Genomic DNA, 16,264 nt, shown 5'->3' with positions numbered 1-16,264 from the left:
AGATGACACTTCAAATTCTGCTTGCAGATAGAGCAGACGACAAAATTCCCGCGAGTAGAATTAAATGGAGCTCGATGAGCACATTTTTGAGGAGCGCCCTCTACTGAACATGGATGTTTTAAACTAAATTTCAAGTATTTAGAGGGTCAACATTTCCGTACGAAAGCTCTTGGTGGCGGTTTACCAATCGGCAAACCCAAAGCAAAGTTTCGTCGAAACGATTTTGAATTCCTAAACTCAGGTAAACTTTCTCTTTTAATATGTTAATACCGATTTGTTGTGAGAAGATTTTGCAAAAGATAGTGATTAGAGTAAACAAATCATGTTAAGGCCGGTAATCAAGGGAACGATCAACTGTGAAATGTTGAAATTAAACACGAGCGGCAAGTTATTCTTAATCTTAAAATTAAAATTGACATTTTATTTTTATATTGATTGTTATTTTAATTATTGTCAATTTGGCTGTTGATGACTGTTCAGCGTTTGTGGTGTTGACAGATAAGCATGATGAGATCATTTCTACCTCCATCATGAGATTGGCCAATAGAAGAAAAAAATCATACATGATGAAGTCAACTCAGCCTCAGGAGTCAGAGTTGTGGTTGTTGTGTGAGCAGACATACTCTGCAGAGCTAGATCCAGTCAATAAACTCGAACTGTGAAATTAGCAGATTTTTGCCCCATAAAAAGCTAACAAAACATTAAAAAATAAATTATATATAATATTAATCCACGGTAACGTTTGTGTCCTTGCCTCATCCCTCTCCCCCCCCCCCCCATAAAAAAAAGTTATAATTAGAAAATGTCTGATAACGCCAACACTACTTAGTACTGGTCGGAAACCGGAGGGTCCGGTTTTGCAATCATCGCAATTAATAAAGTCAGCATTACAATACATGTAGTTGCGATAACAGAACCGTCGACAGGAGGGTTACGTTACCGCAACTACATTACATTAGGCCTACATGATAATTTTTAGCAATAAACCACTGCTCTGACAGACCAATTCATAATATCTGTCATCCCCCTTTAACTTAGTGTTAATATTTATATATTGTTAAATCCCATTCCCAGTGATGATACAAATTTAAAAAAAGATAATTACCAAAAAGTAGATTATTTAGACGCATTCTGTGGCCCATTTTGCCATTACAAAATTAGGTCAACGTAAGCTTTCTTTATGTAGGGTGTTATTTTATTTATTTTGTATCTGTGATTGTCTAATCTATGGTATACAATGTATCCTATGTTTTTTTCTCCATCCAATGCAGGCTCTTCAAGACAGCACGATGTCAGTGTCAGGTAGAAAGGTTCGTTTTGAAGAAAAACTTCCACCAGTGGCAGGAGGAGGAGGAGCTGCCGGAGGGGCTGGAGGCGATTCAAGTACAACAGCAGAGAAGAGTTGGAATCGAACCTTCAGCTCCAACCACACCCTGGATAGCGACGAGGAGGATGATAAGAAAGAGGAGGTTGATAAGTACGAGCTGAAGGAGGAAGATGTAGAGGGTAGGTCTTTTTAGTAACCTGTTAGTTGCTGTAGATGAAATGAAAATGAAATTTTGCTACTTCGCCTCTTTTTGTAAGATCAAGAAAAGGCGAGGGCAATACTTGTACCAAAGAAAATATAATGCACTGCTGTTTTGTCAAATGAGTAAACTTGTTACTGTTGTGCGCCGATAATAGCTGTAAACTTCTGCCAAGAAGCACCCCACAGCAACAATATACCTAAATAAAAACAGAAAGAGCGGAATTGTTCTCTCGAAAATATACTAATGAACTCGTGAAAGATTTTTAAATTCAAATAAGTATGTCATTGTTATCACAGTAGACGTTGAATTTCACTGACCTAAGTGTCAAATATCCGTATTTTTTACACTTTCAGGAGCAGAGGATGCTACCGTTATAGCTGAAGGGGGTATCCGTGTGACTCCCTTCAATCTAGCGGAGGAGATGCAAGAGGGACGATTCGATGAGCATGGAAACTACTACGAGAAGAAAGACAAGGAAGTCCGAGACAACTGGCTGGATAACATCGACTGGATGAGATATTCGGAGAAAGGAACCGAAGAACGTATTGGTGACGATGAGATCAATACAGGAAGCCCGGAACCCGAGCCGAGTAGACTCGAAACAAAAATCTTTGCAGACATCATCGGGTTTCTGAAACCTGGGGAAACTATCACGAAGGCAGTCCGAAGGCTTGGCGGTGGGAAAAAGAAAGGGGTAGCTGTGACGAGAAAATGGGGTCCCAAGAAGGCCAAGTTGGAGGAGGAAGAAGGGAGTGAGGTGGATAAGGAAAGCATGTTGAAACTGACGGGGTTTGTTGACGAACTCGTTGCCAGCGGCAACTATGAGGCATATCAGTACACGTTTGAGAAGATTACTCATTTATTGAAAGAGGCAGGATCGAGTAAGAAAGATGAGGATATGTTTGACATGTTTGGAGATGGACCATCGAAGGAGGATGTCTCAAAAAAAGATGGAGTCACCAGCTCATCTGCAGATGGTGAGTTTAAATCAAAGGGTAAAGGCAGTGGACACTATTGGTAATTGTCAAAGACTAGCCTTCATAGTTGTATCTCAACATATGCATAAAATAACTAACCTGTGAAAATTTGAGCTCAATCGGTCATCGAACTTGCGAGATAATAATGAAAGAAAAAACAGCCTTGTAACACGAAGTTATGTGCGTTTAGATGGTTGATTTTGAGACCTCAAGTTCTAAATCTGAGGTCTTGAAATCAAATACCTGGAAAATTACTTCTTTCTCGAAAACTATGGCACTTCAGAGGGAGCCGTTTCTCACAATGTTTTATACTACCAACTCAATGTTACCAATTAAGGTTTTATTCTAATAATTATTTTGAGTAATTACCAATAGTGTCCACTGCCTTAAAGAAAACAATGTTGCAAACCTGCCTTTAAACAGATTTGATAGGGAACATTTTTACAAACTGTTTCTAAGCTGCATCTGATTCGCCCTGACAAAGGGCATTATTACTGATGTTTGTGTCCCTCTCCACAACCGCACAAAGTGGGTAAATATACAACATGAATAGCATGCTTGTTATTTGAGCTGGCACTAGAGAATGACAACAAAAAACTTTAAAGCACTATTTTACACTTATTGCACTACTGCTATAAGCGTGTCACAACATCTTGTATGTAGTTCGGCCTCTCTATTAGCCTTGTTTTTATACACGTAACTGTAAAGTGTTTTACTCTGGTTCATAAAACTATCAACAACATTGGGAGTACAAAAATGTAGCTGCCTGCCCCAGACATCTGATGTAGGCCAGCTAGGCCTATTACAGTTACCCCTCAGATGACATTAATACTAAGAAAATCAAGTTTCCCCTTTAAGTTGAAATTACACTTATTTGGCATGTGATTTAAAACTGAAATCCTTTTTCATTCCAGATGCAGCCAGCAAAGACTCAAATGGAGCAAAGTCAAATCCCACCGCTGCCACCGTATTTGACCCCGAAAAAACCTACTGGGAGTACAAATGGGAAAACAAGGATGAAGCAGATAAATTTGGACCTTATGAAAGCCAACAAATGCAGGATTGGAAGGATCAGGACTTCTTCGCCGATGGTGTGTGGGTTCGGAAAGTTGGATCAGAAGGGAACTTCTATCAGTCCAAGAGAATCGACTTTGAATTGTACTTATGAATATGGACAAGTAACTCACACAGGATATATACCCCACTAGAGGTATAGTTGAACCCCAATTTGATTTTTTTTTATCTCAATGGGGATAGCAATTATAATTATCCCGACAGGGAAACCCGTTGGTGATATTCGGGGTTGTTTTCATCTAGGATCCTGATTAGGTCCTTTATTTTTGAACCATTTTTTCTTTGCAATGTCCACCCACAAGTGGTTGCATAAATTTCTTGTTTACAATGTATAATACATTGTAAACAAGAAATTAGTGAGAAGTTTTAAATTTTTTGACAGATTTAGTTATTATATAATTTGTTTGGTTAAATCTTAATAGTTTTTGTTGCCCTCATCCAACCAACGAAAAGGTGATTTACTAAAAAAAAAGTTATATAACAATTATGAATTCTCAAATCATTTGTAGACCGCCCATCAATAAGATTTGCAGTATTAATGCCTCTTTGATTTCGAATGATTTCATTCATTTCAAAATATTTGGACTGATTATGTTTTTACTGAAGTGCTTATTTTAGGAACCAGTGAAGAGACCAACTGTCATGACTGTAGTCATGAAAACTGCTGTCTTGAATTTGAGGGCACAAGACCATTGGTTTTCTAGCTCAAAATGTTTCCTAGACCAGATAGGTTTTTAACAAGACCCAAACAGGTGTTTTATTAATTGTTTTTGAAAAAAAATATTTACTGGAAATGCATAGGCCTACATGTAAAAACGCAAACTCTTAGTTTCCACAAAAACGCTTGCTTTTGAAGATTGTATGATTTGACAAAACATAATCCTTTATACAAAATGTACATACTCAGAAGAATTAAACAAAAATGAACTGGTAAAATGTATTTGTAGTAAATATTGGTTTATTTACACTGGAAATTTACAGAGTAATACAAAACTATATCAAGATTAAAACTAAAAAGTCAAAGTAAAACGTTTTCTTAAATAACCAAAGCTTTCAACAAGTAGAGGTGTGTACATCTGATTTAGTATGTTCGAATCCCACCAAGTAGGTTTTGTTTCCATGAGACTTGTAAAACACTATGGTACAGTGCTTATTGCTAATCTAGGGCAACGGCAAAAAATCAAAACAAAATATAGGCCTCCATTAAAAGAAATGCTTCACAATGTATTTCAACACAGATCTCATCAAGGTTAATCTTGCGTGTTGTGAATGTGTTGCGTCTTCAAGGAACATATCAAGAGTTTTGTTTTCGACAACAGATGGTTCTGCAACGGTTAGTAGTTTTTAGCCAAACGTTGTGGTTTTCAGCACAACGCAGATTCATTGTCTTAAAAATTGAGGGCCACCATCCTCAAAGCAGACGCATGCGCAGATGATGCAAAATGTCATCATTATCGTTGCAGAACCATCCGTCATCGAAAATAAAAGCTCCCTAATGTCAAACCTCTAACTGTCTGATCGTTCAATATCATCCATTGGCTTAATAGACTGAATGCTAATAGCAAAGCTATGCAGTATGATATTGTGCGGTAAACATGTCATACAATAATATTTTAGGCGCCATTCAGAATTATCATTGTTAATTGTTATATGCTTTTTTTGAGAGAGAGAAAAATGCACAACATGTTTTGAATGAAAATATTAAACATGTCATACAATAATGAATGGCCCCTTTTCATTGTGTTTTTAAAAGTTTTTGGATATGGTCCTCCTTCAGTCCACTGAGGTACTTTTACTTGACTTTTTCCCTTTCTTGGTTTTCCGCTTCTCCTTTTCCACCTCGTTACTTGCATTCTGCTGCTCATTCATATCCCGTATGTGCTTTGCCTGTAGTTTTTATAAGATAAAAGCGAAAGTCTATCAAAATGACTGATTGCTAAGATATAGCGCTGGTAAATAAATTGGGGAGGTCGCATGTTTAAGTCGCGCTTTAGTCAATGTGTCTGTTCAACCCACAAAATTTATAAGCTATCTACAAACAAAATGAACTATTGAAAATCTGGTAAACGATGAAGAGTGACTCAACAAAATTCAAAATTAATTGGTCTTTCCATCTTTTACAGAAGTCAAGGTCGCAACACCTACTTGTACCATTCCAACCTAGTTCAATTTGTTCAGGTGATTTTCAAACCACATTTACTTTGGGGTGATTTACCAGGTGTGATTGTCAATCACAAGGCTTGTTGAATTAGTTAGAACTATAAACCCCCATCGGGAGAAAGGGTTCAAATCGGAAAGAAGTCTTGCAATTGGGCTAGTTTAGAAAATGATGAATGATAGCATACCAGTGGTGCGCTCCTTCGGGCTAACAGTTTGACATCATCCGTATTGATGACAGATCTTTTACCATGTCTAGAAAATAAAATGTAACGCAAGTTGTAAAAGAAAAATCTAACAGAAGAGTTCACAACTTTTTATATTTTTTATAAATGAAACCAAAAATAACTTACTGTGCAAATTGCTCCAGGTCTGTAGCAAAGATAGCTGTAGCAAGAAAAAAAAACAGAAAAAAGGTGAGGTTTTATTCTAACAAGGCAAACAAACTACCAGCTGCAGATTGCTTAAAGGCACTCCTTTGGTAAAGTCAAAGACCAGTATTCTAACTGGGTGTATCCCCCAAAATAATTTGACTCAATTGGTCGTCGAAGTTGCAAGAGAATATTGAAAGAAAGAACACCCTTCTTGCACATTAAATTGTGTGCTTTCAGATGCCCCAACAAAGACTTCAGGCCTAAAGTACCTTAATATTTGAGTGAGAAATGTAATACCTCTTTCTCAAAAACTATGTTGCTTCAGAGGGAGCCGTTCCTCACAATGTTTTTTTACTATCATTCAAACAGCTCTCCATCGCTAGTTACTAAGTAAGTTTTTATGCTAACAATTATTTGGAGTAATTACCAATAGTGTCAAGTGCCTTTAGGTATTGAATTGTGCAGTTGAAAAAATAGCCTTGGGTCACAAACATTGTGGTAACATCAAGTCTTGTACAATATTGGGGTCTTACCACTTTGTTTAAAAGTTGCTTCAGAGAGAACAGCGATAAACTGACGAGAAAACGTCACATCAAGCTCTTGAGATAATTCTTCACAGACCTGACCTACGCTGTAATGGACTGCAGCCTTCAATCTCTGAGTAAGAAGGGAAAAAAATTATATCATTGATTGAGGGAACAAAAGAGCGGGCTAGCGTGAAGGGATCACTGGGACCCTGGGACCCATCTGGGGGTGACCAGCCATAGGCTTTGTTATGTTGCTCTTGGATGATTCTCGGAGTGGGGGCAGCAGCGATTTGGACCACGGCATTGGAAGATCATCAAAGTACACGTATTTAAAGCTTTCTCTGATGTCACAAGCTACGTTTAATTAATGGACTTATTCATTACCACCAAAACCCAAATCAATCCATTCAATTCAGGTTGACATTAAAAAAGCACCTTTATGGGCCTGGGGTCGATTTCACAAAGAGTTAGGACCAGTCCTAACTTAGCACTAGTCCTAGGAGATATACACATTGCATGGATAGTCCTAAGTTAGGACGAGTAACTGGTCCTAACTCGAGATAGGACTAGTCCTAACTCTTTGTGAAATCCACACCTGGACTATTTATATTTTTTCCACCAACCCCAACCCCTGCGATTTTCCACTTTTCTCATCTTCCAAAGAGAGATAACATACTGCATATGGTATTTGTTTTATTGTTACATAAATAATTAAACAATCATATAATACGGCAAATCTAAGTATATATTATAATTGAATAAAATATAGATATAACTCTTCTTTCATAAGTATGACTAAATGAAGCCAATAACTTTTCACATAAATGCTCCAATTGCTCAAACCCGGCGTAAAAATATTCAAAAGCAAAAGCGCCCTCTTTTTTTGTAATATGGCTTTACGTCGCTCAACCAGACACTGGGCGACTTTGTTAGGGGGCGACTGTGTCGGGGGTGGGGGGGGGGGCGACTGTGTCGGGGGTGGGGGGGGGCGACTCTGTCAGGGGGCAACTTTGTGATGGCGACTTTGACAGGGGGTGACTTTGTACTGTAGTGGGCGACTTTGCTGGGGGCGACTTTGTAGTGGGCGACTTTGCTGGGGGGGGGGGGGGGGGGGGGGGCGAGTTGACTGGTTTCCATGTAAATGAAAGAAGGTCTGTAGTGTTGGTGTACTGACTCCCCTTCCCAACCATGTCAACACACACAAACACTAGACATATGATGGACATACTATAGGCCTACTCCATCCATAGTGTCAACAACAACATTCTCTGTGATTCTTGTGAAAAAAATGGAATAAAAATTACCTGCACATATGCAAGATTGTCACTCTCTTCTTGATCCGCCATATCGTGAATAGAAAGGTAAAAGTAAAAGGCGAAAAATAAAAAGACAACACACAACTAATCTAGAGCGAAATTCATCTAGAGCCAGCCACACACTGGAATTGTAGAAACACAACATCGTGTTGTTATTTTATAGACTCCCCGAGCTTGTGAAAATTTGTTTGACTGGTGACTATCAAATTGATGTGCACTGTGTAAAGTAGCTCGCGGGCCGCGTACCAGGGCAAAGTTTGGCGCGGTATTTCAACATGGCGCCAGTAAAATTGAGAGAAGTCATCGTGTTCAGTTCTCAGGTTTGTTACATTTTGGGTGAAAAGTGTTGTTTTAAGTTAAAGTAAATTAAAGCATTAATTGAAAGGAAGTATTTACTAATATAAAGGTATTGATATTTTTGAGTTGTTTCTTCCCGTTGTGTATGTTAAATCATGGAGCAAGCTCCATGGTTAAATGTTTGTTTCACCCAAACCCAGGGTCACACGCTATGCCTATTCATGTTTTTATTATTATTAATTAGCGCGTTGTTATCATGGCATGGGGAAAACTGTACTGTAGTGTATGAATGAATGAAGCGGGTGAATGAGGGGGAGGGGGGGGGGGGCACATATTTTTACCAAAAAACGAATGACATTTGTGGCATGATATAGTGATACAGAAATTTTTCCAAACTCTATCCAATTCCAATCCTGCCATCATTTGTTACTGAATCAGGAATGAAATAAATATAAATAACTGTTAAATTGATTGGTATCTACTACTAATTTACTCAAATTGTTCCTTTGCTTTTTGGGTAAAAACTTAGTTATAAAAGTGTAATTATTGCAAAAGTGTAAAAATATTAAACTAGCCTAATTATAAATAAGAAAGTAGTCGCTGGTTGTTGTGAATGTGAACAATAATATAATACATTATCCATGTATTGATTGTATAAGTTATCACACAAGCGTGAGTGGAATACGGAAAAATATAGCGCGTCTGCGTCCCATATCCAACGAGGCTGAAGGCCGAGTTGGATATGGGACGCAGACGCGATATATTTTTCGTATTTCCACGAGCGTGCGTGTGATAATGTATTTGTCTTCAAGCAAACTTGGCGCGTGGCATAGAACACACAAGACGCAGGTAGTGATATTAGCCCAACAGTATAGGTTTTTATCACCACTCCATTCTGCGTATCTGATTGGAGGATTAGCGCGTACTTCAAGATAATATTGTATTTATTATTGTATTAACAATAATGTTTAACTAGTCCTTTGCAAAGATTTATGAAAAGCACCCAGCCTTCCCTCTGAGGTGATGTCGATGTGCATGTATGATGAATGAAGCAGAAGAAGGCTGAGAAACTTCTTTGTGGTAAATTACTAACATCAAATTTGTTTTGTGATTTCCAGGATCCTATTCATAAGGTAGAGAATCTGCTACATCAGAGCAGTCAATGGAAACGCTGGCTGTGTTCATCGGGGGACCGATCGGGCTCCATACAGGCACTGTTCCAGCTGGAGAAAGCAGCCAAGATTGGCTACGTTGATCTTGGTAGGTTGTGGATAGTGCTGGGCGGTTCTGGGCAGGTGCGCGCCGAGAACTCACAATTTTTGCCATGAACAAAGTACGCAATACCAAATTGGCGGACTGTACTCACCAAGGAAGAAAAAGAAGAACTCTTAGCTGCAAAGATATAATTGCCACCCAGGACAAATTTTCCCTAAAATAAATCTAACTATTGTCCATCGGCATTGATCTGAGACACAGCTAATAATGGGGTATCAATGGCACGGAGAAAGAACACAGTCAAAATGCCATTCAACTTATTGCAGGGCCCCATAACATGAACAGTTTGGAAACCAGGCATCATGCCTGAAGCCTGCACTTCAGCAATGATGGCCCCATAATTAGTCATAAATTGTTGATCCAAGACCATTCACCTTTGGTGGACTGTGGAAAAATAGAAGATTTATAGCCTTGCCCACCACTAATATTTTGACACGGAGAGGAGCCGAACAATGGTACTGTATAAAAGAGTGAAGATCTATCCGTACCATTCATTAGAGAATCACATAACTCGTAGTATGTAAACCAAACACGATCCCTAGAGGGCGCTATTCTACTAAACAAATTTTGTTTGTTTTCTTGTTTCAGGCAACTATGGATCAGCCTTTGTGGAGATACTTGTCCAGAAATCTTCCTGGTCCAGTAATAGATTTGTGACCTTAATCCCAGCCACTATACTGATGTCGCCAATGGAATGCAAAAGTGGACAGAATAAATGCGGCGTGAAAATGTTCACCAAAGGTAAAGTCTAAAACTGGTTAAAAGGCACTGGATGGAAACTACTGGAAATTGTCAAAGACCAGTCTTCTCACTTGGTGTATCTCAACATATGCATAAAATAGCAAACCTGTGAAAATTTGAACTCAATTGGTCGTGGAAGTTGCAAGTGAAAGATAAAAACACCCTTGTCGCACAAGTTGTGTGCTTTCAGATGCTTGATTTCGAGACCTCAGCTGAATTCAATTAAAATATTTCCGTGGGAAATTACTTCTTTCTTAAAAACTAAGTTACTTCAGAGGGAGCCGTTTCTCACAATGTTTTACACTATCACTGCTCATTACCAAGTAAGTTTCTATGCTAAGAATTATTTTGAGTAATTACCAATAGTGTCAAGTGCTGTTTTTTTAATTGAAAGAAAAAGTCAAGAGGTCCTTATGAAGGCAATTGTGTTTCACAAATTTTTGCTGAGCAGAAACATGTAATTGGTAAGCACAGTTGTCTTTGTGATTTATCCATAGTTTCCATAATGTTATGATTTTTTTTTTTTTTTCCCTGTAAAGCCAACTTGACTGAGGAAAGTCTAGCCGATGAATGGGATCGCATTAAAGTAGTATGCAGTCAGCCATATAAGAAAGATTCTCAGTTTGGTCTAGCCTTCATCCGTCTCCGGTCGCTAGAGGATAAGAAAGACCAAGATCAAACTGTCAGTCCAGGACCCACAATGACCAAGGTAATTTCCAAATACTGCCTTTAGTTTTGCCGTGGGTTTGTCCCTACATTGTGTCTTTTGTGATCTCCTACAATTTTTTTAAAGGCAGTGGACACTATTGGTAATTACTCAAAATAATTATTAGCATAAAACCTCACTTGGTAACGAGTAATGGGGAGAGGCTGATAGTATAAAACATTGTGAGAAACGACTACCTCTCTGAAGTACCTTAGTTTTCGAGAAAGAAGTAATTTTCCACTAATATGATTTTGAGACCTCAGATTTAGAATTTGAGGCCTCGAAATCAACCATATAAATGCACACAACTTCGTGTGACAAAGGTGTTTTTTCTTTCATTATTATCTCGCAACCTCGACCACCAATTGAGCTCAAATTTTCACAGGTTGGTTATTTTATGCATATGTTGAGATACACAAAGTGAGAAGACTGGTCTTTGACAATTACCAATAGTGTCCACTGTCTTTAACTTTTATCCCTGGCTTCCTACTTTAATCTGAATTCTGGTTGTTTTCCACTCCAAAAAATCAGCAACATTTAGTAGCCTGGAAAAGCATGTGGCATTTGTGTGTTGCATGTTGTAGCATTTGTGTGTGGCATGTTGTGGCCAAGCCGGCTTGTTCACCGAAACCCAAGCTCCAGTGTTGTCACCAGCAAAGTGTGGGTTCGAATCCCGGTCATGGTACTTGTGCCCTTGAGCAAGGCACCATTACTGCTTCGAACGAACTGGGAAAAGGTACTCTGCTCTACCAACCAAAATTGTCATGCCTAACTAAAATCATTTTATTTATGATAATTTTTATAAACAAAGAAGTATGTTTTGTTTTTCAGCTTCATCATAAGTCTGGGAACACACCCACCATGAACAACAAGTCACCAAGAGGTCGCATGGTTCTGTCTCCTTCTTGGAAGACAAATTCTAGCTTTCAGAGACAAGTCATGACGGCTACAAACAGCGAGAAGTACAGGTGACAACAAACAATCAAAATGTTTAACTTTTGATCACGACATTGGAAATTATTTTTCTACAGTCTTCATCAGTAGGATTCCCGAATGCAGCATCCGTGACCTTACGGATGTGTGATGAATACAACAAATTTGGAACTTGGGCTGCCTTTAAAAATGTCAGACATTTCTTGGAGGGATTGACAAGGTCACTTGGGGGTCAAAATTCAAAAATATTCCAATCATATCAATTTACTCGTCTAGTCATGAGGATTCCAAAAATGTACGGTTTGCTAAACCTTTGTGTGGCCTTAAATGAGAGCGCTATAGTTAAAAACAAAATAAAATTTGTTGTTGATTTTTTTAATATCCAGTGATGGAGAGACTGCAGAACTGAAAAACCGACTCTTGAAGATGGCGTCAACTGCGGACAGTGGATCAGACAAATCAAACTCGCTCAGCCGGTCAGCCCAGATGGTGCTTGCCTCGTCCAACAGTCAAGTTACTCCAAGACGATCAGAAAATCCCTCGAGAGGTACAATGAGTAGCGATACAGCCAAGAGTCCCGGCACGGGCAGAGAAAATTCCTGGAAGATCCCGGCGAATCAGCGAAGACGAGATAGTGATGCAGAAAACCAAAGAAAAAACTCCCCTCCTCCCTCGAATCACCTTGGTAACCGTGCTCATGGTAACAAGAACTCAAGGCATAAAATATCGCCGGAGTCTAAAGGTCAGCCTAACAATATTAGGCAGAGAGTCCTAGGAGAGGGAAGGGCAGAGGTCAAGAAAGGTCATACAGAACGGGAGAAGTTGGCTGGTCCAAAACTTCCAACTAAAAGAACAAGTAACTCAACTACCGCGACATCCCCGACCAAGATGAGATGTAAAGAGGTAAGTAGAACAGTAATCTGCTAAGCTGAAATTGGTAGAGAACCACTTAAACAAAAAATATTTGCTAATTTGTAAAATAGTCCTTATTTATTTTTGCAATATATCAACTGGGTTTCCTTTTTTATACCCTTTTTTCAGTTTGAAGAAGTTGCAGAAGAATTCCTCAGGTCCCATGGGCGTGTCCTGTTAGATTCTAAATTATCTGGTAAGTAGGGAGTCATCAATGGAATGTCTCGAGCAATTAATTTACGCTCTTTTCTTATCTGTTGTGACTGAAAATATGGGTAACTTTTATTTTATGGTCATCTTGACATAAATTATGGTTTTATAATAACCCTGATGCAAATGTCCATCTATTAAAACCGTTTTGATATTGTTTTTATTTGTGTCCCTTGTAAATACCCAATTCTGCTTTAAATTTTTGGTTACATTTTCTGCTTATTTGTATTGACTGTTTTTAAATTGTTTCTGCCCTGTCATGGTGTTAACGTGGCTGTGCTGTTAGGAGCACCAAACTCAAGCTCTGGTGTTTCGAGTCGGCAGAGTGTGCGTTCGAGTCACAGTCGTGGCACTTGCGAGCAAGACACTTTACCGAGATTGCTCTATCCGTTAGATGGGACAGTAAGCTGTAGGCTTGTTGTACTAGTCTTTGTAGTGCATATAAAAGAACCCAAAACACTTTAAGATTGTTGGGTTTGCCCCAGTGTTTCTGGTTCACATGGCACGCACCCTTGTTTACAGGTTTCCTCGGTGATTAAGTTCACTTACAAGACATCCTTGGTTTCATTACCAGAAAATAATTAATAATAGTAGTCGGGCCTCTCGTATAATTTGTCTTTTATTACAAAATTTGTATATATTTACTTTTGATTTGTTGTATATCTTGTTGATTGTTGACTGTGTTTAATGTTGATTACTGAAATACATGTAGTGTATTGTTATTCCATTTGTGTGTCTAGTTTGAGAGTTTGTATCTGGCCTTAGAGTTTACAAATACTTTTGCCTTTATTTGTAAAATATACTTTTTTGCTTATTTGGTGCTGTTAGCCATAACTATCCTTGTATTTGAATGAATAATCTGTACATTAAAACGACCTCTAGCATCTAGTTTATACCAAACTCATAGATCGTTTTCCTTCTTTCAGACATTCGGCCAGGCTTACAGAATCTTCTTGGACGCAAACTTAGCAAGCAAGAGAAGAAAGTTTTCAAAGAGCTAGCGGTGGCAAGAGTAGATTATTTAGTCAATAACGGGTGAGTTTTCTCTTGATTTTCAGAGGGACACTTCACTGACAGGACAATTATTAGAAATGACAGAGCGAGACTTGCATTGCCTATTGCCATGAAATTGAACCATGCTGTAATTTCGTTATGATTTTACTCCTGGTTAATGTTTTTTTGTTTTTCTTGTGTACAAGGTCTCCTCCTGAAGTCCCAAAAGCAGTGAAAAAGGGACAAAACTTACAGCCAAAGCCAAACACTAAGCCAAAGACGAAGCCAAAGACAAAAACCAACAGCACACCATCCCCTCACAGCAGCTCATCAACCTTATTGGATCTCACCCCCATGGAGTTCAGAGACTGTCCCAAATGCTTCCGTAAGTTGGATCAAAGTGTTTTAATTTATCCCTGGTATTAAACTTTATTTATAATAATAAATTTGCATTTTTACTTATGAATGATGTTGTCATGTGCTGGGAATTTAAAAGTTTACAACTTTTGTATTGTGTCCGAAAAAATAAACAATTGTTTACAAGTTAAGACTGATTATTAATAAATTCTTGTTTCCCTCCACTTTCCCGTCCATCCACTTTCAGTGAAGTTCACAGCGAGGCAAATTACAGGCCACATACTGGACTGCCAGGGAATCCAATCTGCAAGCAGCATTACTAAGGCACAAAACAGTTTTACAGATTCACCACCAAGCCCTATTTCCTCGGTGAAAACATCCCGAGGAAGGGGTGGTCGAGGAAGAGGGCGTGGCAGGGGCAGGCGAGGTGGGAGGCAAGCAAGCGAGTCGCTTCCACTTGCAGATCCTCCAACCATGTCTACTCACATTCCTACAGCTGTCATGCCAAGCTATCAAGGGGCTGTTCCATCGCGTAAACCATCCAAGAAGCAACTATCTCCTAACTCGTCACCGCCAAATCCTGGAAAGACACCTGCCAATGTCCAAATCATGTCGACGCCATCACCACCAGGGGGTTACATTACAGCCAATCAGTCATCAAAAGGGACCGTAGTCATCGACAGTGACGATGAAGAAGACTGTTTGCCGTGCCCAGTGTGTAATGTCAGGTTCCCTCTGCGGATCATCGAGACCCACGCCAATCTCTGTCTGCAAAGGAATACCATTCTCGAAGAAATGTCTAAGAATAACTGGATGGAATCGAGTGACGCTACCTTGTTGTATTAAGAAACAGGGCCTGATTTCATAGAGATGCTTAAGCAGAAAATATTGCTGCTAAGCAACATATAGCAGGATACCAGTCACTGTGCATGTGAAATGGTATTTTAGCTGGTAATCTTTTTCTGGTAAGCATGATTTTGAAGTGCTTAGTTAGTTTTGTGCTTAACCAGCTCTGTGAAATTGGGTCCAGGGCTTTAGGCAGCCAGTGCAAGAAATAATGACTTTGGCGCTGGCTATAACTAAATCATTGCTCCTACTTGTCACAAGTTTGTAAGGATTCTGCTGATTTCAGGATTTTCTCAAAACCATTTTCTCATGAAAGAAGTATTTGCAATCACATAAGTGAGGATTGAATAATCCATTGTGTGTCCAAACCAGTAGCTTTGTGTTTCTGGTGATGCACATAATCTGTAAACCCCCTAAATTGTAACATTTGGCTGGTAGATTCAGCATCATTTTTAAGTAGTTTTCAAATACATCAGGCCCCAATTTTCATGGCTTGGCTTACCGTAAGCACAGAATCGACGCTTACGGAAGCAGGGAATTATGTCCTTACGGCAAGCGTATTTCATGGGCTAGCGGCGAATTTTGGCTTCAACATTACTAGACATTCTACGCTTACAAGGCTTGCGCAGAAATTCGGCGCTTGCATGTCAAGTGGGGAATAGTTAACGTAAGCGCAGAAATTGGTGGTAAGCAGAGCCATGAAATTGGGCCCTGATCTTGTCCCTAGCTGTTATGCACTCAAAGCCTAAAGTTACAGCATTATACACTTTTCAATTTCAAATTGTTGCCAACATAAACAATACAAAATAAGACACAAGACATGACAAAAATGTGGATTTTTACAATTTTTTATTTCTTGTTTTATAAATACAGCAAACAATGTTCTATACCTCCATGCACGACATTTGAAATTCAATTAAAAATACACACAGCTCACTTTGGACGGAATGGTGATTTTTATTTTTTACTATTTTTGTCAATGTAATTCTGACCTGATTTTAGAACTCCAATAACTTTAATGTCTATCGATATAAAACAGT

The 16,264-nt window shown here is 38.9% G+C and overlaps 3 protein-coding genes across 3 annotated transcripts; 2 read left to right on the top strand and 1 right to left on the bottom strand.

Moving 5' to 3' along the window:
* Positions 1 to 161: 161 nt before the first annotated feature.
* On the top strand, positions 162 to 4,829 carry LOC117290501 (CD2 antigen cytoplasmic tail-binding protein 2-like). The gene is made up of 4 exons (XM_033771920.1): positions 162 to 241; positions 1,272 to 1,506; positions 1,883 to 2,506; positions 3,421 to 4,829. The coding sequence occupies exons 2-4, from the start codon at positions 1,290 to 1,292 to the stop codon at positions 3,672 to 3,674; spliced, it is 1,095 nt and encodes a 364-aa protein (XP_033627811.1). The 5' UTR covers positions 162 to 241; positions 1,272 to 1,289; the 3' UTR covers positions 3,675 to 4,829.
* On the bottom strand, positions 4,560 to 8,132 carry LOC117290502 (centromere protein S-like). The gene is made up of 5 exons (XM_033771921.1): positions 7,943 to 8,132; positions 6,645 to 6,768; positions 6,091 to 6,124; positions 5,926 to 5,992; positions 4,560 to 5,467 (listed from the first exon to the last, which is right to left on the bottom strand). The coding sequence occupies exons 1-5, from the start codon at positions 7,982 to 7,984 to the stop codon at positions 5,354 to 5,356; spliced, it is 381 nt and encodes a 126-aa protein (XP_033627812.1). The 5' UTR covers positions 7,985 to 8,132; the 3' UTR covers positions 4,560 to 5,353.
* A 95-nt stretch (positions 8,133 to 8,227) lies between these two features.
* Positions 8,228 to 15,752, top strand: LOC117290500 (DNA repair protein XRCC1-like). Its single transcript, XM_033771919.1, has 10 exons — positions 8,228 to 8,274; positions 9,370 to 9,511; positions 10,115 to 10,267; positions 10,807 to 10,976; positions 11,805 to 11,941; positions 12,293 to 12,809; positions 12,948 to 13,014; positions 13,955 to 14,063; positions 14,228 to 14,406; positions 14,626 to 15,752. The coding sequence occupies exons 1-10, from the start codon at positions 8,230 to 8,232 to the stop codon at positions 15,222 to 15,224; spliced, it is 2,118 nt and encodes a 705-aa protein (XP_033627810.1). The 5' UTR covers positions 8,228 to 8,229; the 3' UTR covers positions 15,225 to 15,752.
* The last annotated feature ends 512 nt before the right edge of the window (positions 15,753 to 16,264 follow it).

This window comes from Asterias rubens, chromosome 5 (genome assembly GCF_902459465.1).
Source record: "Asterias rubens chromosome 5, eAstRub1.3, whole genome shotgun sequence".
Taxonomy (NCBI): Eukaryota; Metazoa; Echinodermata; class Asteroidea; order Forcipulatida; family Asteriidae; genus Asterias; species Asterias rubens.
Note: the sequence above shows the minus strand (reverse complement) of the source record. Positions and strands in the feature narration are given on the sequence as shown.